The sequence below is a fragment of the Elephantulus edwardii genome, unplaced genomic scaffold (genome assembly GCF_000299155.1).
Source record: "Elephantulus edwardii isolate Elephantulus edwardi_28Jun2011 unplaced genomic scaffold, EleEdw1.0 scaffold00050, whole genome shotgun sequence".
Classification (NCBI taxonomy): domain Eukaryota; kingdom Metazoa; phylum Chordata; class Mammalia; order Macroscelidea; family Macroscelididae; genus Elephantulus; species Elephantulus edwardii.
The window spans coordinates 16,700,405-16,722,830 of record NW_006399800.1 but is presented as its reverse complement, the minus strand read 5'-3'; the positions used below and the strand labels follow the sequence as shown (position 1 = coordinate 16,722,830).

The 22,426-nt window shown below is 39.4% G+C and overlaps 2 protein-coding genes across 2 annotated transcripts in view; one reads left to right on the top strand and one right to left on the bottom strand.

The window, feature by feature from the left end:
* TMEM232 (transmembrane protein 232) overlaps positions 1-21,246 on the bottom strand; it is a 480,401-nt gene extending 459,155 nt beyond the window's left edge. Inside the window, exon 1 of the mRNA XM_006886706.1 lies at positions 21,225-21,246. Within this exon, the coding sequence (XP_006886768.1) occupies positions 21,225-21,246 (22 nt within the window). The remainder of the gene's footprint in view (positions 1-21,224) is intronic.
* A 378-nt stretch (positions 21,247-21,624) lies between these two features.
* The window catches only part of SLC25A46 (solute carrier family 25, member 46), a 35,004-nt gene continuing 34,202 nt past the window's right edge, over positions 21,625-22,426 (top strand). Inside the window, exon 1 of the mRNA XM_006886690.1 lies at positions 21,625-21,980. Within this exon, the coding sequence (XP_006886752.1) occupies positions 21,686-21,980 (295 nt within the window). The 5' untranslated portion in view covers positions 21,625-21,685. The remainder of the gene's footprint in view (positions 21,981-22,426) is intronic.

The following is a 22,426-nucleotide window of genomic DNA, read 5'->3' as shown; positions in this document are numbered from 1 at the left end:
CACAGTGCTTGTCAAAGCCAGTTCTGATTAATCTTCTTTGTCAGTGTATCCTTTGCCATTCCCTATCACTCCTCCCTGAGAGAGACTTCACCCTGAGTTTTTAATATATCTTAATGGAAGTTTATAGAGAACTTGGATTTCCATTCATTCATTGTTGCACATTTTCCTCCCTGCCCATCCATGCCCCCAGTTTATTTTCTCTTTGAGATAAAATTATTTCATTGTTGTACAATTTCCCACTCCCACACCAGTCCACTTTACTATGCAACTCTTATTCTGGACTGTTAACATGCAAATAATACCTAATTATGTATTCCTTTCTAGTAGTTCTATTCCTCATCTGTTTCTATGCAGTGTACATCATTTATCCCCTCTTTTATTAGTTTTCCTCCAATCCCCATGTGAGTCCTGTTTTATAACACTGACATTATGCAGTATTTTGTCCTTTTGTGACTGAGATATTTCACTCAATATAATGTCCTCCAGGGTCACCCATTTTGTATAATATTTCATGAGTTCTTTGTTTTTCAGTGCTGCATAGTATTCCATTGTGTAAATTATACCACAGGGTCTCTATTCATTTGTCTGTTGATATGCACTTGGGTTGTTTACATCTCTTTGCAATTGTGAACAATGAAACAATAAACATGGGTGTGAATATATCTGCTTGGGTGGCAGTTCTGGTTTCTTTAGGGTATATTTCCAGTAGTGGAAATGCTGGGTCAAATGGTATTTCTATTTCCAACTTTTTGAGAAAGTGCCATACTTCTTTCCAGAGTGGTTGCACCATTTTACACTCCAACCAACAGTATTAAGGGTTCCATTTTTCTCCACAACCTCGCCAGCATTTGTTGCTTGTTGTTCTGTTAAATTTTTCTATTCTTACTGGGGTGAGAGGCTATCTCATAGTTGTTTTGATTTGCACCTCTCTTAGAACTAGGGATTTTGAACATTTCTTCATGTATTTGTTTGCCACCTGAATGTCTTCTTTGGTAGAATGTCTGTTCATATCCTGTGACCATTTAGTGATTATCTTGTTGTGGTGCTCGAGTATTCTATAAATTCTAATTTAAGTCCCTTATCAGACATATAATTACCAAATATTTTTTTCCTAGTCTGTGGCTTTCCTCTTTGCCCTGTTGGAGAATTTTTTTGATGTGCATGGAGATTTGATTCTCAGATGGTCCCATTCATGTATTTTATCCTTTCCTGGTTGTAGGTCTTCTATCTTCTTTCGATGCTTCCTAGGTCATTCAACGTTCTGCCCTCAGCATCCTTAAGTATTGTAAGCCAATGTTTGTACTTGTTTTTCAGTTCCTTCAGCTTAAGAAATGCTGAGCAAGTCTGAACCTTTTAATTTTCTGACTCTAGGTCTTTGCACATTTCATTATAATATTTTGCTTTGTCTTCCCAGGCTGCCCTTTGAAACCTTCTGTTCAGATCCCTGACTTCTTAATTTCTTCCCTTTGCTTTGGCTTTTTTTGGCACTCTAGTGCAATATTCAGAGTATCTTCTGGCATCCTCTTCTTCCTCCTTTGTCTTTGTAATGACCTTTTGTAGTCTTCATGAATTAATAAGTTAGCAACCACAAAATACAGCAGAAAGATGAGGCTCTGGAATATCAATAACATTAGAGAAGCATCACACATATTCTAAAATTCCTAGTTCTGTTATTTGAAAATATAACTATCTATTTAGGTACGTTATTGCAGTAGAGCTTCTTCTATCCACAATCTTAGAATACAATATTAGGATACCCTTAGGGAGCTGGATTGACACTGTGACTTCAACAATGGAAATGAACATAAAAGAAATTGTGAGGATGGCACAGAATAGGATAAAGTTTTGATCTGACATTCATAGGGTTGCTATAGGTTATAGTCAATGTGGCACTAACAACACACACAGAATTCAGGGATGTTGTTAGGAGAGGCTATTCACTGGAGAGAGAAACCATGCTTAGAAAGTGGAGGGTTGGCAAAAGAGAGGAAGACTTTAAAATAGAAGGATTGACACAATGACCACCGCAATAGCCTCAAGTATGTCAGAATTTATGAAGAGGGCACATGATAGGACAGAGTTCAGATACATTGTTCAAGGTTGCTATGAAATGTACTCGACTTGATGACATTTAACCACAACATCAACTACCATATCTTCCTGAAGACCCACTTCAAAACCATTTTTTTTCAGGAAGCCTTCTGGAATTAATAGCATCTAATTCTTGTTCTGGTGACCTAGTGGGTAAGGAGTTACAGTACCAATCCAAAGGCAGATGGTTCAAATCCACAAACTGCTCCTTGGGAGAAGATAGGAACCTCACATGCCATTTATTACCTCCAAAAACCCACTGAAGGGTCAGCAATGATACAGTTCCCATTTGACAGTATATAACAACAATAACTTTTGAATGAGACTTTGAGTTTACCAAATGTTTTCACTTATATATTATTTATTTTTATATTTACAAAGTTTGCGATCAGACTACTCTTTTCTTCATATCTTCACAGGGGGTTTGGATAGTACCAAGCCATACCATAGGCCAATGACAAGTTCCCTGTATCAAGTCTTGACCTCTAGATTTGCTATCTATCTATATGCAAAACATCTAACTTATAGTCTAATGGGTAAGGAGTTGTGTTGCCAACCTAAAAGCAGGGAAATTGAATCCATCAGCTGTTCCATGAAACAAACCTCAGCAATCTCTTCCCGTGCAATTTACAGCCTCTGAAAACTCGATTGCATGGTCATCTATGGCCAGTCCTGACCCAATGGCACATAACAACAAAAACAACAAATCAAAGATGCCTTCAAGTTGGAACTCAGTCATTGCTGACCCTCTAGCAGGTTTTCTGAAGCAGCAAATTGCACAGAAGAAGATTACCCATTCTCCTACCATGGAGCAGTTGGTGGATTTAAACTGCATGCTTTGGGAATTGCAGCACAGATTCTTACCATTAGGCCACCAGAGCTCCCTAATCAAAGATTAAGTACAAAAAAATTAATGTATCTAGAACTTAATTCATTCTCCACTCCAATCCCTTAAACATGGTTTCTAATATTTTTATTATTAATTTTCATGAACATTTACAGAGATTTTGGATTTCCATTCACTCGTTGTTGCATTTTTCTCCCTGCCTACCCCTCCCCTCCAGTTCACTCCTCTCTTTGAAATGAAAAGAAAAATTCCTTCATTGGTATACAATCCCCCCATTCCCCCCCACCCCCGCCCCAAGAAAATCTGTTACTAATATGATCACCCAAAATCACAAACTAGGAAGTCTAGAGTTACCACTAAATCTTGCTTTCAATAAATACCCAATCCAGTTAGTAGCCGATTCTAACTCTTCTGCAACAGAAATCGTTCTCAACTCTAGTAACACTGATGTTAAGTTTGGACTACTGACATTTTTCTGGTAAGCTACTGTTATAACAATTTAATTAGCCATATTAGTTTCCTAAGAATGTCATAACAATTTCAAACAAAGAGCTGGTAACAACAAAAAATTTGTTTCATTTTACTCTGGAACCTAGGAAGCTCTCATGACATAGTGAATAAGAAGTTGCACTGCCAACTCAAAGACTGGTGATTCAAATCCGTGGGGGAAAGATGGGCAATATCCCCGTGTGTGATTTACAGCCTCTGAAAACTTGATAGTGGATCTGCAATGTGTTCATTTTGACTCTGAATCAATGGCACAGTACAACAACAACGACTAGAAGTTCTTGAGGCTAGAGGTCTAACCTAATCCAGGGTGTTGGCAGGACCATAGTCTCTTTGAAAACTCTAGAGAACTATCCTCCTTGCCTCTCCCAGTTTTTCCTACCCTAGGAGAGTCCTGACTTTTGATTGTGGCAGCAGGACTCCAAATGTAGCCTCTATTCCAAAGCAAATTTCCCTCTAGGTCTGTTCTATGACTCTTCTCCTCTTTCCAGAGGATACCAGTCAGTTATGTTTGATAAGGGACTTATATCTAGAATTTATAGATTCTCAAACACCACAACAAGATAAAGGTAAACAACACAATAACAAAATTGGCACAGGATATGAACAGACATTTCACCAAAGAAGATATTCAGATAGCAAACAAACACATGAAGAAATGTTCAAAATCGCTAGCTCTAAGAGAAATGCAAATCAAAACAACTATGAGATATCCTCTCACACCAATAAGAATAGCAAAATTTAACAGAACAGCAAACAACAAAAACAACACATGCTGGTAAGGTTGTGGAGGATGTATATATATATTTATATATACATGCAATCAAAATGCATAATAAAAACTAATTATAAGAATGTTAAAGCCTTAAGCAAAGAAGAAAGATGAGTTATTGGAAAATATGAACTTGGTAACAGAAAGGAAGTCAGTGATTACACGACACAGAATTTTGTATGGCTAACACCTTATCCATTGAAAAATATCTTTATTTTAAAAGCCATAAGCATTATTTATACACAGAACTATATGTGAAAAAAATGCACAGGAATCCTGCAATGAATGAATAGAAATACAAGTTTTCTGTAAACTTTCATTAAATAATAATAATAAAACAATAACAGAAAAATAACAAAAAAACCCACGGTAATAAAATCAACTACATTAATGCCAACATAGTGAAGAAGTTCAATACAGTCAGAACATAGCTGGGGGTCAGCTGTGGAACAATTAGTTATAAGCAACTGTATATAAGCAATTGAATGTACGCATATAATACAATTGTATATAATCATGCAATTAGTTCTTCACAAGAACCAAAATATGACTTTGAATATATCATATTGTAGATAGAAGTAGAAGAAATTATTGACTATTTCCATCTTTTCTCCATCTACCATGATGTTACCTATTAGCCCAGAGGTGAGAATTTTTGTTTTCTTGATGGTAAAATGTAATCCATAATGAAGGCTGTAATGGTAGCCTAGTGGCAAGAAGTTGTGCTGCAATCCTGAAGACAGGCAGCTCAAGGCCACTAGCTGTGGGAGAAGGATGGGCAATCTCCTTCCCTGTGATTATCTGCCTTTGTAAACCCACGGAGGGTCAGCTATAGGTTGGTTCCGACTCTATGGTACACAACAACAATCAACAACCACACAGTCAAGAGCCAGAGGTAATAAAGGAAGAAACTGTAACTGCACTGATTGACAAGTCTCAACTAACAGATAAAACCCTGGGTGTGCTCATCAGTCTATGCCAGAAAATTTGGAGTACAGCTGTCTGGCCAACTGACTGGAATCAATCCATAGTTATTCTCATTCCCAAGAAAGGTGATTCAAAAGAAGTTGGAAATTATCAAACAATATCATTAGTCTTGCATGCAAGCAAAATATTGCTGAAAAGCATCCAAATATGGCTAGAATAGATTGAAAGAAACTGCCAGAAGTTCAAGCTGTATTTTGAAGAGATCATGGCACCAGGAATATTACTGATGTCAGATGGATCCTGGGCCTAGCAAGGTTAAATACCTTATACAAAGTCACATAGTTGCTACAGAGCAAAGCTAAAATTTGATGTGTTCACGGCATACATGGCCAATGACACTAACATGAAGGAAAACAGCCCCAAATCCATATTAAAGCATCACAATTTTTAGCCAATTAATTTTTTTACAATGGAAGCTCTGGTGGCCCAGTGGTAAAGAGTTGTGCTGCTAATTCAAAGACATGTGGTGTGAGTCACTATCTGCTTCACCAGACACAGAATTTCTTAACAAAGTAAGAGTCTGATATTTACCTTGAACCTAAAGATTTATGCAAAGCAACAAAACAAAGAAAGTTTATAGGCCAAGTAGATATATTTCAGCTCAACCCTGATGTCAGTCCCATTCTACAACAGTGGCAATATGCAGTATTTGTCTTTTTGTGACTGAGATATTTCATTCAGCATAATGTCCTCCAGGGTCACCCATTTTGAATAATATTGCATGAGTTCCTTGTTTTTCAATGCTGCGTAGTATTCCATTGTGTGAATATACAACAGCTTCTCTATCCCTTCTTTGTTGATGGGCACTTGGGTTGTTTCCAACTCCTTGCTAATATGAACAAAGGCCCGATAAACATGGGTGTGCATAAATCTGCATGGATGGCGGTTATGTTCTCTTTGGGGTTTATTGAAAACTTTACGTAGCACACATCAACTCTTAACACGCAAGGCACGACCAAGAATCTGCCGTACTTGATGCAACTAATCCGGCTGTACTAATGCCCTGCCCCTATTAAACATTTCCTAATCAAGTCTTGCATGGGACTCCATTTTCAAACTATTATTTCTAAAATTCAGGCCACAAGAGGGCTTGGTTTGGGGGTGCAAAAAGTAGAGGTTTCTTCTAACAGCCAGAGTTATAGGACCCTCAGCAGGCTCTGTGCTCCCATTTGACGATTTCCCTGTTCGTTAGGATGGATGGTACCTGTGACAGTATATATAACCTTAGCTCTCAAGTTATCAGAAATAGCCTAATAAATCACTCACCATAGAGCTCCGAGTCACCAGGGACAGGCTTGGTTGCTAAGGACGCTCCGAGTCCGCATAGGTTGCTGTTTTTACCTTCGCGCGACCAGAGTTTAGCCAATCAGGACTTGCAAATGCAATTCCGCCCTCTCTTGTCCCGACCTGAAACATTTGTGTTCTTTTCGGAACTAATGAATGCATGCAACATATGAAAAACCGTAATTAGCCATAACCTACAATCATAAAATGCGTCGTGATGTTATGTTTCAAATATCATACACCCAGAACTCCTACCGGCAGTTCTACTCTTGTTATACAGGCTATTGAGAGTCGGAATGACTGATGGCGGTGGTTTGGGTATACTGGGGTTTTATTGTTTTATTTTGTTTGTTTTCTTAATGGGGGTAGATTTTAAGGATTGTATGCTAATAGTAATGTAAGGTCGCTGGTAAGAATCCCTTCAGCTGCTGAGCCAGGAAACAAACAAAACCCCCAAAACAAACAGAAACTATTTGTCTACTCCATCCTTAATATCCCTCAAAGTTTCTCCAAATCGGAATGGAGTTGATAGCAATGAAATCCATGCACCAAGATGAGCTGGTTGGTTTTTTAGTTTGTTAAATTTTTCTTCTGCTGCCAGCGTCCTCAGCAATTATAAACAAAGCACTCCAAGTGTTCTGTTGAATACTAACCACAAGGGGGCAACATTGAATTCAAAATAATTCTTTCTCCTTGAAGTGGAGTCAGAACTCCTTAAAGCAGACACCCCCTGCGGTTTTTTGGGGACTGTAAATCGCCAGAGTCTTTTCAATTACTTGTTATGCATCTAGAATTTTAAAAATGAGTAAAGATGACAGAAGAAAAATCGATGACTTTCAGTTATAGAGTTGGAGAAGAGTACTGAATAGCCAAAAAAAAAAAAGCCGAACAGATGTCTTGGACAAAGTGCAACCAGGATGTTCCTTGAAGGCAAGGATGGTGAAGCTTCATCTCACAGATTTTGGGTATGTGGAAGGGCTGATCCTTGGAAAAGGACATCATGCTAGAAGGTCAGCGAAGGAGGGTGGAAGGAGGAGATGAATTGACATAGTGACAGAAGCGATTAACTGACTCTGAAAATCTGCTGGAGTCAGTTCTGACTGAAGGGCATACAACGAAAACAACCCAGCTCCAGTAATAAAAATTTCTACCCGGGCATTCCAGAGGAAAAACAATAACAACAAAAGAAAGTAAAGACAGATAAGAAGGTAAACAGTGAGGAAAGGAGAGGAGCACTATTGCATTGTGGGGTTATAGACACAATTCTTAGACAAAGTGTGCATGAATTGAATGGAAAATCAACTTACTCAGTAACCTAAAAAAATCACAATTTAAAATTTTCTTTTTAAAAAAATAAATTCTATAGTTAATACTAAGTTTATGGGGGAAACATTCTACAAGGTGCAGAGAATTACACTTTTATTTGTAGCCAAGTGCTGATTGAAAGTGCCTGACTAGTATTGTGGTTGAATAACAGTAATTGCTTTGAATGAAGTGCTTTCAGACTCATTTCTGTTGTGTCAAAAATGACTCATAGCTGACCCTCCAATGAGTTTTCAGAGGCTATAAACTGCACATAAGGAAATTGATTATCTTTGTCTAGAGGAGCCACTGATGGATTCACATTTTTGGGTTTCTGTAGCTACTCACTACAAAGTGAACTACTGGAATGCAACAGAAGATTCAAAACCAAATTGGCATAAAGTTTTAGTGTTTTAGGAATAGTGACACAGGCAAGCTTACATGTGAGTTACAAAAATTATTTTTGTTATAACTATAAAGATGTTGTTGTCGTTGAATGTTAAGTCAGAATTGACACACAGCTGACACTTCAAGGGAGTTTTTAGAGGCAGTAAATCACATGGGGAGGAGATTGCCCATCTTTCTCACACGGAAGAGCTGATGGATACTTCCATTAAAAACAAACAAAAATCTGTTGAAACATAAAAAATTCGTCTAGACAATCACTTTAGTGTCACTCATCATAATGGATGGTGAAGAGATTGAGATTGTTAACAGTTTTAGTTTGCTTGGCTCCACAATCAATACTCTTGGTACCTGCAGCCAGGAAATCAAGAGACTAATTGCATTAGGAAATCAGCTGTCAGGGACCTCTCCAATAACATCAGGCTGGAGACTAAGGTGCATCTGATCCAGGCCATAGTCTTCATAATTGCATGTTTTGCATCAGAGAGCTGAACAATGACTAGGGATGATACAAAGAGAATTGATGCCTTTTAGCTGTGATGCTGGAGAAGAATACTGAATATACCCTGGACTGCTAGGAGAACAAACAGGTTCACCCTGGAAAGGGTAATACCGGGCTGCTCCTTGGAGGCAAGGATTCTAAAGCTTCGTCTGACATACTTTGGGCATGTTGCAAGGAGAGACCAGTCCTTGGAAAGGAACATCATGTTTGGGAGAGTGCAGAGACAGCACAAGAGAGAAAGACTCTCGATGATGGATTGATTCAGTGACTGGAGTAATGGGAATAGATGTGTCAGATACAGTGAGGTTGGCACAGAATAGAGCAGGGTTTAGGACTCTTGTACATAGGGTCGCTATGAGTTGCAAGCGATTCGATGGCACATAACAACAACATCCTCTGTCAGAGTCACTTTGTACTGTCCACACCATCCACACACTGTCTTGGTGATGCCACTGTTCTTAGAGTTAGCCTTTGAAAAAGAAAAAAAAAATCCAAAAGACCCCAGACAAGTCATTATGAATTAAATTTCAATTTATGTTTGAGCCCCTGTGTTTCAGAGTAAAACTGAGCACAAGGTTTTCAATGGCTGTGACCTTTCAAGAGAACACTGCAGTGACTCTGTATATTACTTTCATCTTCTTTTAATGCTTCCTTAATCATTTGATATTCTGCCCATAGCATCCTTAAGTATTGCAACTCATGGCTAGAATTTTAGTTCCTTCAGCTTAGGTAACACCATGAAAAATGGAGAAAATGTTCATGTTATATATGAATCCACATACGTCACCTATAATAATGTTGTGTTGTTATTTTTATGCGCCATGGAGTCACCTGTGACTCATAGTGACCTTATGTACAACAGCTCTGAAGCCTGCACTGTCCTGAGCCAGTCTCACTGACTCTGGCACACCTACCCCCATTGCCCTAGTTACTGTATCAATTCATCTTATCTGAGGTCTTTTTCTTCTGTGCTGCCCCCCCGGCCACATGCCCAAAGTATGTGAGATAGAACAGTCAAGAAATCAAAAAACATTTTTCACTGGGTAAAATTGTTGTCAGGGACTTTTCTGGAGTTTTAAAGAGCACTGATGTCACTCTAAATACTAATGTAAATCTGCTTCACACAATAGCATTTTCAGTTATTTCATATTCATGTGAAAATTGGACAATTAAAAAAAGAGACTGAAGAAGAAATGGTGTCTTTGAATTGTGATGTTAGAGAGGAGTGTTGACTATCCCATGGACTGGGGGAAAAACACCCTCCCCCCAAAAAAACCCAAATGAATCTCTCTTGGAGGGCCATGATAGTTAGAGGCAAGAAAAGTTAAACTTTGTCTCACATATTTTTAGCATGTTCGAGTCATCAAACCTTAGAAAAAGACATCATGCTTGGAAAAGTAGAGGGTCAATGAAAGAGAGGAAGACCTTCAACAAGACAATTGACACAGTGGCTGCAACAATAGGCTTGATGCTTACAGAGATCATGAGGATGGCACAATTTTGATTCATTGTTCTTTGGGTCCCTGGGACTTATAGTCAACTACACAGCACCTAACAACAATATATTACATAATTAGACTGTTATTGTTATGTGCCTTTGAGTTGTAGACAACTCATAGGGACTCTATGAACGAAAGATCTAAACACTTGTATAACAGGCAAGACAAACAGCTCTGGGTACATAAAAAAGATTGCACTCATAATCATATATACATGTATTTGGCAGATGATATTTGTATAACCATATAACTATAACCATGTTTATAACATAGCCAACAGGGGACAACATTAACTAAATTTTTTAAATCATAACCAAATACTCTAAGGGGGATGAGTTGCTGGTCTTAGATCCTTAGGCCATAATCTTGGGGGAGAGAAAGTCAAATGGCATAATGTAGGCCACAAAAATACTGTTCTTCATAGTGTACTGGTGAGGAGAACTTGGAGTCACACATTTCTGAGAAACCATCTAAGGTGTAACTGTTGGTTCTCTCCCTATCCGGAACCATGAAGAGGGAAGAAAAACAAAGATGTATAGAAACAGTATGTCTAAATGACTGTTATTAAACTTCAACTTCTACAACCCAGAAACAGAGGGAAAGCTGTGTGAATGATAGTCTCATAATTCCAACACAGAGTCAGTTATGAGTCAGTTCTGACTTGATGGCAATAAGTTGAGTTGAGACAGAATTACCTAGTCTAATTCCTGTGTTTTCAGCAACTTTGAAACTTATTTTGGCATTGTCAATTTAGAATATTTCTAAGTTGATCAAGAAACAAATGGTGGTAAAAAAGTGCTGATGAAATGCTGTGTTGGACTATTAAAACAAATAATCCAGGAAGATCTTTATTCCTGCTTTTGTTCTTGCCTTTTCTATTGATTTCTTTTTTCCTAAATAATTTTCCTTCTCATAGGAATATGATAGCTAATGTTAGCCGGATCTTGGCAGAAAGCAGAGAATACCAGAAGAATGTCTAACTGTGCTTCTTGGACAATGCAAAGGCATTTGACTGTGTGGATCACAACAAGCTGTGGCTGACTATGAGAAGAATGGGAATCCCAAAACATTTGATTGTGCTAATGTAAAACCTATACTTGGACCAAGAGGCATTGTCAGAACAGAGCAAGGAGACAATACATGGTTCAAAATCAAGAAGGGGATCCATCAGGGATGTATTTTGTCTCCATACCTTTTCAATCTGTATGCAGAACAGATCATCTGAGACACTGGTACAAGGAGGAATGTGGCATCAGTATTAGTGGAAGAGTCATGAACTACCTGCGTTATGCAGATGACACAACCCTACTTGCCAAAACTGAGGAGGATCTGAAGTGTTTGTTGCAGAATATCAAGGACTACAGCCTTCAATATGGATTGAAGCTCAATATCAAGAAAACAAAGATTCTCACCACTGGGCCAATTGGCAGCATCAGTATGGATGGTGAAGAGATTGAGATAGCTAACAGTTTTAGTTTACTTGGTTCCACAGTCAACACTCTTGGTAACAGCAGCTTGGAAACCAAGAGATGAATTGCATTGTGAAAGTCAGCTGTGAGGGACATCTCAAGAGTACTGAAGAGCAATGACATCAGGCTGGAGACTAAGGTGTGCCTGATCCAAGCTATAGTCTTCGCAATTACGGGTTAAGCATCGGAGAATTGGACAGTGAATAGGGATGATAGAAAGAGAATTGATGCCTTTGAGCTGTGGTGCTGGAGAAGAGTGTTGAATAGACCATAGACTGCTAGCAGAACAAACAGGTTTGTCCCGGAGAAGGTGAAGCTGGGCTGCTGCTTGGAGTCAAGGTTTCTGAAGCTTCATCTGACATACTTTGGGCATGTTGCAAGGAGGGACTAGTCCTTCGAGAGGGACATCGTGTTTGGAAGAGTGGAGGGACAGCATAGGAGAGGAAGACTTTTGATGAGATGGATCGATTCTGTGATTGGAGTGGTGGGAATGAGTGTGTTTGAGATGGTGAGGTTGGCACAGGATAGAACAGTGTTTAGGATTCTTGTACATAGGGTCACTATGAGTCGCAAGCTACTCAATGGCATATGACAACAACAACAACAACATAAACATAAACACACATACACAAAACTTAAGTCTATTTTTACAACAATTAGGAAATAAAAATTGAAAAAGTTTTAAGCCACATTCATACATAATTTATCTCTTTGGCATATATACGTAAATCATTTTTATAAGTGAAAATCTACATAATGTTCTTAATTTGATATGAACAATTTCAGGTATCATTTAACATTCACCTGTTAAGAGCACATTGCTAGAAATATAAAATGCTGTCTGTAAAGGTAAAAGTATAGATTAACCTGCTGAATGTTAAGACAGGAATATAAATTTTCTTTTTTTTTTAAATTTTTTTTTTTAGGAATATAAATTTTCTGTGTCATGTTTGACTAAAAGGGATGATAATTGCTGCATTGTGTCAAGTGAGATTAGAATGTAGCTTCATAATGTTTAGTATAGTAGTAGAAATATAGAATGAAGTTTAGGTTTAGAATGTTAGAAGATATTAAGCAAATATGTGTTAATACTAACAATATAGTGTAAAATACGGAACAAAGCATGTAAAGCTAAAGTTTAGAATGATAGAAATTGTTAAAAAAGTGTGTCTCAGTGTTAAGAGCATATTGTTAAGCATATAGAATGAAGTTTAGAAACCTAAAGTTTTATAATGTTAGAAATAAGCAAACATGTGTCAGATACAGCATGGCCATGAGGAGAATTTCTAGAATACCACAAGCCTGAGCCATATCTGGCTCAGACACTAAATGTTAATCAAAATTGCCATACTGGGCCTAGAAAAGTAATGCACTCACCAGAAATGCTAAAATTAAGCCTAGAGGTCCAATATGCTAATTTCAGAATGAACCACTCCAAATTTGATTAAGCAACTTTCTGAGAGGGGGGACCCTTCAAAACAGCAGGTATTTATCATGAGAAAGGACATCTCAATTCTGATTGATAAAACTCTGGCTTTGAGAGACTTGCACTCTGGTTACACCTTATTCTAAATAACAGCATAACACCTGGATGCAAAAAAACCACAGACAATGGAAGAACAGACCATTTTGCTATCCAAAGTCTTTGCTCTCCACAGCACCTCTGCTGGATTTCATGATAAACAGACTCTGTGTATTCTGCTTGTTTGAACACTGGCACTAAAAAATTAATTGCTAGGTCTAATTGTTTGGATATCAAGTTTTGATTAAGATTGGAATTACTTTTAATGTCTTACCTTGTAAATTGATTTTGTGTGAAATTATAAATGAGCTTTGGACCTGGCAGGCCCCTCAATAGACTGTGTGATGTGCAATTATAATACCTTTTGTCAGTATTCTCTGTTTCATAAGCCCCTTCACATCACCTCTAATGTGATTTTTAAATATCCTGCGTGAACTCTTCTCATCTCCTTCACCTTTATTCTTGATCAGCTCACTTCTATCTTTTTCCTCAGAGATTTGCAATGTTTAACTACATCAAGGAAACTCTATTCATTTCTAATTACTCTTGTTCCATAAAAAAGTCAAGTTAATCTCTCTAAAACATCACTCAGGTAATATACCCTTCTATTTTCAAGAAACTTAAATCCTGCCCATTGTGTTCAAGGCCCTCAAAGTTTTAACACATAGTCACCTTTGAGCTCTTATCACTGGCTACCTAGCTTGATATCACAGTATTATATATTTGGCTCTGCCTGGCAAAAGTTGTTTTCTCATATATTTTAATTGCATACTCCTTCACTTAATTCAGAAATGTGCTAAAAGTTCACGTTGTCAAGGAAGCTTTCCTTAATCGCCTTATCTAAAATAGCTTCCTTTATCAATGGACTTGGGAGCCATGGTAGCATAGTGTGTATATGTTGAGCTACTAATGGAAATATTGGCAGTTCAATTCCATCAGTCTTTCCTTGGGAGAAAGATAGAAGATCTCCTCCAGGAATGATTTAAATAACAATCCAATGGACAATTGAAGAGGGTCTCCATGAGTCAGATTTGTACTGGAGGTAATGAATCTTTTCCCTGGGCACCACAAAAAAAGTGTTTCCTGATAACCAAAATGTTTGGAGCTGGATTCTACTCAGAAATGCCTCAGAAGAGAGGCCTGCTGAAAAACCACCACTGAACACTCTATGAGACACATTTCTATTCTGATGCATCTGAGATCTCTCTGTGTCAGATCAACTGGTTTTGTTTATAGCTAGAGTTTTAAATATAACATGTGTCATTATCTGGCATTGTATTATGTTCATTTCACCATGTTTGTCTCAGTATTTTTTCCATCTAAAGGTTCTTAGAATTTATATCACTCTAGAAATAAGATTGATTTCTTCTTTGCTTATATGATGACAATCTCAATTTATCATGTGCAAATCAATTATTTAAATTTGTTTTTCTTCAATTATTATAACACACTTTTATATAATTTATTTGCATTTCTCTTTTACAATTTTCTTCTTTATAACCATACCACATTTTTTATACTGCTTTGTCTCTTTTTTATGCATCAGTAACTATTCTTTTTTATAATAGCCCTTGTTTAAAATACATTAAAATGTAAGATTACCAGCTTGTGGCTTGTCTTTGAACTTTGGTTATTATGTTGTTCCTACTTTATTTACCATGTGGTAATTAAAACATTATATGAGCAAATTTATTAGGCTTTACCTAAATAACTTTGAAGTTGTTATTGTTATGTGTTGTTGAATCACCTGTGACTCATAGCAACTCTACGTATGATAGTTCTGAAGCCTGCCTTATCCTTAGCCAAAGTAATCACCTCTGACAGACCTAATCCCATTTCTCCAGTCATGGAGTCAATTCATCTCATCCTGGAGCTGTCCTTCTCTAAGGACTGGTACCTCCTGGTAACATGTCCAACGTATGAGAGACAGAGCTTCAAAATCCTTATTCAGGAAGAAACTTCATTTCACCCTCTCCAAAATAGACCTCTTTTTTCTGGCAGTCCATGGTACGTTCAGAACTCTTCTCAGCACTACAACTTAAAGGCCTCAATTCTTCTATCATCTTTAGTCATTCTCCAGTTTTCTGACACATAGCAAGTAATTTTAAAGACTATGGCCTGGACCAGGCACACCTTAGTCTCCAGAAAGACATTGTTGCTCTTCAGTACTTTAGAGAGGTCCCTGAAAATTCATCTTTTGATTTCTTGACTTCTGGTGCCAAGTGTTAATTGTGGAACCAAGTAAGCTGAAGCTGATAACACTCAATATCTTCTCCATCTATCAAAACCTGCCAGTTGACTCAGTGGTGAGAATTTTTGTTTTCTTGATGTTGAGGTTCAATCCACATTGAAGACTACAGTCCTTGACCTTCGCAGCAAATGCCTCGTGTCTTTCTCACTTTTAGCAAGCAAGGCTGTACAGATCCTAGGAAAAATTTCCAATGTACTTTCTGAAAAGAAAACCCATTTTCTTCCTGTATGTTTATCAAAGTATGCGTAAAACACAATATACATGAATTAAATACAACGTATAAAAATTTTGCATGTAAATTGATGCAAAACTTCCATACAAAGCAAGAGGAGGAAGGAAAACCAGAGGAATGTCAGAAGAGTCTGAATATTGCTTTAGAGCACCAACAAGCAAAAGCAAAGGAAGAAATAAAAATGTTAAGGAGCTGAACAGAAGATTTCAAAGGGCAGCACTTGAAGACAAAGTATTATGATGAAATGTGCAAAGAGCTGGTGTAGAAAACTCAAAAGAGCCAAGCTCATTCTGTGTTTCTTTAGCTAAAGGAACTGAAGAACAAATTCAAGCCTTGACTTGCAATGCTTAAGGATGATGCTATGGGCGGAAGCATTGATCCAGAAAGAATTAAAAGAAGATGGAAGGAGTATAGAGAGTCATTGTACCAAATAGAATTGACTGACACATAAGATATCATGAAACAGCATATGATGAAGAGATAATAGTGAGAAAGGAGGAAGTTCAAACTGGTCTGAAGGAATTGGAAAAAAAACAAGTCCCCGGGAACTGACAGTATACGAATTGACATATTTCAACAAACAGATGCTGTCCTGACCACATTCACTAGGTTGTGCCAAGAAATCTGGAGGACAACCTCCTGGCCAATCGACTGGAAGAGATTTGTATTCATTGCTATTAAAAAACTAAAAAAAATGAACTGATAGAGTGTGTAACTAATCAAACAATATCATTAATATTACATGCAAGCAAGATCTTGCTGAAAATTATCCAAAAATAACTGGAACAGCACATGAACAGAGAACTTCCAGAAGTGTTGGCTGGTTATAGAAGAGGCCATGGTACTAGGGATAATATAGCTAATGTTAGATGGACCTTGGCTGAAAGCAGAGAATACTAGAGGAATGTATCTGTGTTTTCTTAACTATGCAAAGGCATTTGACTGTGTCGATCACAACAAACTGGTTAACTCTGAGAAAAATGGGAATCCCAGAGCACTTGATTGTGCTTATGTGGACTAGGAGACAATCACTAAGAATAGAGTAATTAAACACTGCATGGTTCAAAATTGGGAAAGGTGTATGCCAGGGGTGTATCTTATCTCCCTATCTTTTCAATCTATATGCAGAACAGATCATCCAGAAGACTGGGCCCCATAAGGAGTAATGTGGCATCAGGATTGCAGGAAGATTCATTAATAACCTGCATCATGCAGATGACACAACCTTACTTGCCAAAACTGAGGAGGACCTGAGACATTTGCTGCAGAAGGTCAAGACTGTTAAGTCTTCCATATTGAAGTTTAATATACATTGGGAAAATCTGCTGTCAGGGACCTCTCTAGAGTTACTGAAGATCAACAATGTCAGTCTGGAGACTAAGGTGCATCTGATCTAGGCCGTGGTCTTTGCAATTACATGATACCCATTGGAGAGCTGGATAGTGACTAAGGACAACAGAAGAATTGACACCTTTGAGTTGTGGTGCTGAAGAAGAGTGTTGAACATATCATGGACTGCCAAAAAACCAAACAGGTCTGTCTTGAAGAGGGTGAAACCAAATTTCTCCTTGGAGGAAAGGATTTTGAAGCTCCATCTCACATACTTGGGGCATGTGGCCAGGAGGGACCAGTCCTTTGAGAAAGACATCCTTGTTTGGAAAGCTGGAGGGACAGTGCAGGAAAGACTCAGGATGAGATGGATTGACACAATAACTGGGGCAATGTGGCTAGGTGTGTCACAGTCAGTGACACTAGCTTAGGATAGGGCAGGGTTCAGAGTTGTACATAGGTTTGCTAGGAGTTGCTGGATACTCGATGGCACATAGCAACAGCAAATCAATATAAATTTTCAACAATCTTTACAAAAATGAAAAAATAAAATATTGAAAATTAAGTATGAGAGTAATCTGTGACATGAGGGGTTTTATTTCCTCCTCAAATGGCTACCCAATTGTTCTCTTTTAAATAATTCATTCTTTTCCCAGTGATGTGTATCAGAAACTGTGAAATGACACTATTTATTACAACTACACACACACATTTTATCCTTCTTTTAAACAAGGATAGATTTAAAATTTCATCCAATCACATCAGAGGAACCCTTATTCCTATGAGATAGAACAAAAGTTGTGAGGTGTCATTGTGTCCGCTATGACTTCTATTGACTCCATGAATCATGGATCTGAACCCTGCCTGATCCTGTGCCATTCTCACCGTCTCAGCCACACTTCAGCTGGTTGTTATACTTTGTCAATCCATCTCCTTGAAGATCTTTTCCTCTGTTCTGACCCTCAACTTTTTAAGCATGATATCCTTTCCAAGGACTAGCACGTACTGACAACATGCCCAAAGCTTCACCATCTTTTCCTCTGAGGGACACTGTGGATGCATTATCTCCAAGATATATTTGTTTGTTTCCTGGCTGTCCATGGGATTTTTATTACCCTTCTCTAGTACCACAACTCAAAGCCATCAATGTTCTTCTGTCTTCTTTATTTACTGTTCAACTCTTAGGTGCACAGCAAGTAATAGAAAGTACCATAGTTTGCCAAGTATGTTGTGGCTGCTGTTGTTAAGTTTAACTGAGTACAACTCATAGTGAACTTATGAAGAACAGATATGAACATTGTCCTGTCCTGTGCAATTCTTAAAATCCCCTACATTTGACCCTATTGCTGCTGACACTGTATCAATCTATTATCTCACTGAGGGTTTTCCTCTATTTCACTGACCCTCTACCTTTCCAAGCATGATATCCAAGGAATAGCCTCTTTTAACAACACACCCAAATTTTGTGAGACAAAGTTTTGGCATCCTTGCCTTCAACGAACGCTCTATGAACTTAGACTATTCTTCAACACCACAACTCAAAGGCATCATGAATTATTCTTATGTGATCCTAATTCATTGTCCAGTTCTCAGATGGATAGCAAATTAGTGAAAAGACCACAGTCTGAATTAGGTACCCTTAGTCTTTAGACCGACATCATTACTCTTTAGGACTTTGGCAAGGTTCTTGACAGCTAACTTTCCCAATGCTCTATGTATCTTCCTCCCCCCCCCCCAAGAGCCGGTGTCCTGGAGCCTTTGCCTAGGGTGGAGGTCTACGCATAGATGTGGCTTTAAAACCCTACAGAGGGAGGGCATGGGACAGCAGGCTGGGGCCTGGAGCCCTGTTGGTCATGTAAGGGAAATTTTTGGGGTCCTGTTTGATGTGTATTACTCCTCTTTTCCCCCCAAGAGTGAGTGTCCTTGAGCCTTTGCCTAGGGTGGAGGTCTACTCAAAGTTGTGGCTTTAAAACCCCACAGGGGGAGGGATGGGACTGCAGGCCAGGGCCAGGAGCCTCCACTCTGGAAGGAGTCTGTCTGCTTGCTGGCATCTTGATGGCAGCCCTGTGAGTCATGTAAGGGAAGTTTTTGGACAATCAACAACAGCAGCAACATATGTATCTTGATCTTCTGATTGCTGGTACCAGTAGTGCTGATTGTGGATTCAAGCAAGGTGAAATAATTGACAATTTTAATCTTTCCTCCATTTATCATGATGTTGCCTATTGGCCCAGTAGTGGGGAATGTTGTTTTTGTTTTGTTTTATGTAGGGATGTAATCCATATTTAGGGTTATAGTCCTTGATCCTCTACAGCAAGTGCCTCAAATCCTCCTTGCTTTCAGTAAGCAAGGTTGTATCATCTGTGTAGCACAGCTTAAGTCCTCCTCCAATTCTGATGCCATACTCTTATTAAGTGCAACTACTCAAATAATTTGCTTAGCACACAGATTGAATAGGTATGGAGAAAGGATACAGCCCTGATGCACACCTTTTCTGATTTTTTTTAAATAATATTTTTTTCATCATTGAACATTTTTCCTCTCTTCTTCCTCTCCCCTTCCCTCAGCCCACATCTCAATTGACCCTTTGTTCCAGATACCTTTCCTGATTTTAAAGCATGCTTTGTTCCCCTGTTTCTTCTGACAACAGCTTCTGGGTTGAGGTATAGGTTTTGAATAAACACAATTAAGTGTTCTGGAATTCTCATTCTTCTCAATGTGGAGAATGTTTGTTATGATCCACACAAATGCCTAATATTGAATACAACTATTAAGAGATTCAGTATTTTTGTACAAACTCCACAAAAACCCATTTTGGCTTGAGAATGTAAATTTGAAATGAGAATCTGAAAACTAAGTACCTATCACTTTAAAATAAGATTCATGTCTGGAAGATTGAGAATAGTGCCTCAGGGTTCTCTTTCAAAACCCTTCAGAATCTTGGCTGCTCCATGGGCATAAGGGGAAGGACACAGAAGGAATCCTTGGAAGGATTGGGCCGACCTCAGAAAAGCAACTCTGTCCCATGAAGCTCTGCATATGTTACAAACAGATATTAGGTCTCTCTGTAAAATGGCTTCTGATTTCTAAACTAGTGATCTGGATTTTGTACTGTATCACTGGGATTTTAATACCATGGATTAGAAACACCAGCAAGGGAAATACCACAGAAAGGTATCTGTAGTTACTTTGTGGCTATAAAAAAGCAAATTGCTTAATTTCTAATATTACAGTGCAGTTTGTATTGAAATGTAGGGTGTGTTTTTTTTTTCTTCTGACATTCACTTGAACTTTGTGATTTCCTTGTCCCCATTCAACCACAACACCTCTGTGTTCCCAGACCTTTACAAATTTTACTCCAAACCAGCAAGTGAAGGTGGGGGGTTACTAAAAACCACAACTATAATGACACCCTTCAGGCAGGCTCTCGCCTGGCGAGGCAATGATTCACACTCACTACAGAGTCAGAACTGGCCCTTCAGTTGTTTTCCCATGTAGGAGGAGCCATTGGTGGATTCAAGACACTAGAGAGATGCTGTCTTTGGTTAACAGCCCAGCTTTCTATCCTGCAAATCACCTGAGCTCCTCAGTGAGGAAGAGATTAAAATCTGAGTCATACTTGCTATTGTTCTGTGTCTTTGAGTCTCTTGAGACTCATAGCGACCCTTTGTACAATCCCGCTCTATCCTGTGTCAACCTTATTGTTTCTGACACACTCCCATTGCCCCAGTCAGGGAATCAATCCATTTCATCGAGAGTCTTCCTCTCTTGCACTGTCCCTGCACCTTCCCAGGCATAATGTTCCTCTCCAAGAACTGGTCCCTCCTTGACATATCCAAAGTATGTCAGATGAAGCTTCAGCATCCTTGTCTCCAAGGAGCAGCCTGATCTCACCCTCTCTAAGATGAAACTCTTTGTTTTACTAGCCATCCATGATAAAATCAATACTCTTCTCCAGCACCACAGCTCAAAGGTATCTATTCTCCTATTATCACCAGTTATTGTCCAGATTTCTGACGCATTGCAAGTAATTGCAAAGACTATGGCCTGGATCGGTGCACCATAGTCGCCAGACTAACATCGTTGCTCTTCAGAACTTTGGAGAGGTCCTTGACAGCTGACTTTCTCTGTTTAATTCGTCTTTTGAATTTCTGGCTCCTGGTGCCTAAAGTGTTGATTGTGGAGTCAAGCAAACTCAAGCTGTTAACAATCTCAATCTCTTCACCATCTGTCACGATGCCGCCCATGCGCCCAGGGGCAAGTTATACTTAGAGACGGAGACTGCTTCACTTGCTCATTTACTGTTTTCCCCACAAAATACTCATTTGACCTCTCCTCACGCAGGGCATACAATTCTGTATCCTGTTTAATTTCCTATCAGTTATATTTTCAATACTGCGTTCTATTAACTTCACAATCACCCTCATACCTCCTCACTACAGTTTACAAAATTTCAGCGCTAGGTTCTTCCCGACGCGTCTCCCTAACAACCTAAGGCCCACATGTCACCGGAAAACACTATGATCACGTGTTGACACGGCTTCCGGGTTCTTTGCGTGACTTCCGGTTGTCAGAACACCCCAGACGCAGCTGAGAACAAGGAAGGGGGACTGTGTGGCCTGAGGTCGCTGTGGCCCCAGTGGCAGGGGGCCCTGGGCGGTCTTGCCTGCTTCTGCCGTGGCTGCGATGCATCCGCGGCGCCCAGAGGGATTCGATGGCTTGGGTTACCGGGGTAGTTCCCGGGACGAGCAGGGTTTTGGCGGCGGCGGAGGCGGCGGTTTTCCTGCAAGGTCTTTCAGCTATGCATCAGATCTGAGCCACTGGGTGACCACTCCCCCAGACATCCCAGGAAGCCGCAACCTGCACTGGGGCGAGAAGAGCCCACCCTACGGTGCATCCGCTGCCGCCACCCCGTTCGAGGGTCCCCCGGAGGAACCTCTCCCGAGTGCCAGCGGCGGTAACGTGCCGGGGCAGGGCACCGGTGAGGACCAAGGGGCTAGGAGGGAGTGGGCCAGGTGGCTGAGCTGTTGCTCTGAGCCTGCAGTCTGTGTGCAGACCCCGGAAGCCACACGGAGGGTCCCGCCTCTAGTCCCATGCCAGCCTATCGCGGGCCACACCCTCTGCCCTCCTTTCGTCCTCTGCCCCTGAAGCGGGCCTCTTTCCTCTTCACAGAAACATTTTCACCAAGATCACTCTAAAAAGAAAAAGACGTATCTGCTTTAGGCAGCGGTGGCGTGGTCAGGATTGAAAAGAATTATGTTAATTGCATTTAATTGACTATCAGTATCTCATTGACAGCAGTTTATTTGTTGGTTATTTTCCTAGTAGTTATCTGGTCTGGAAAGGCAGGAAGCTTCCCTTCGCAGGTAGGGTTGGGTTCAAACCTGCCTCAGGCCCAGTCTGAGCTGTGCGACCTCTTGAGTGCTC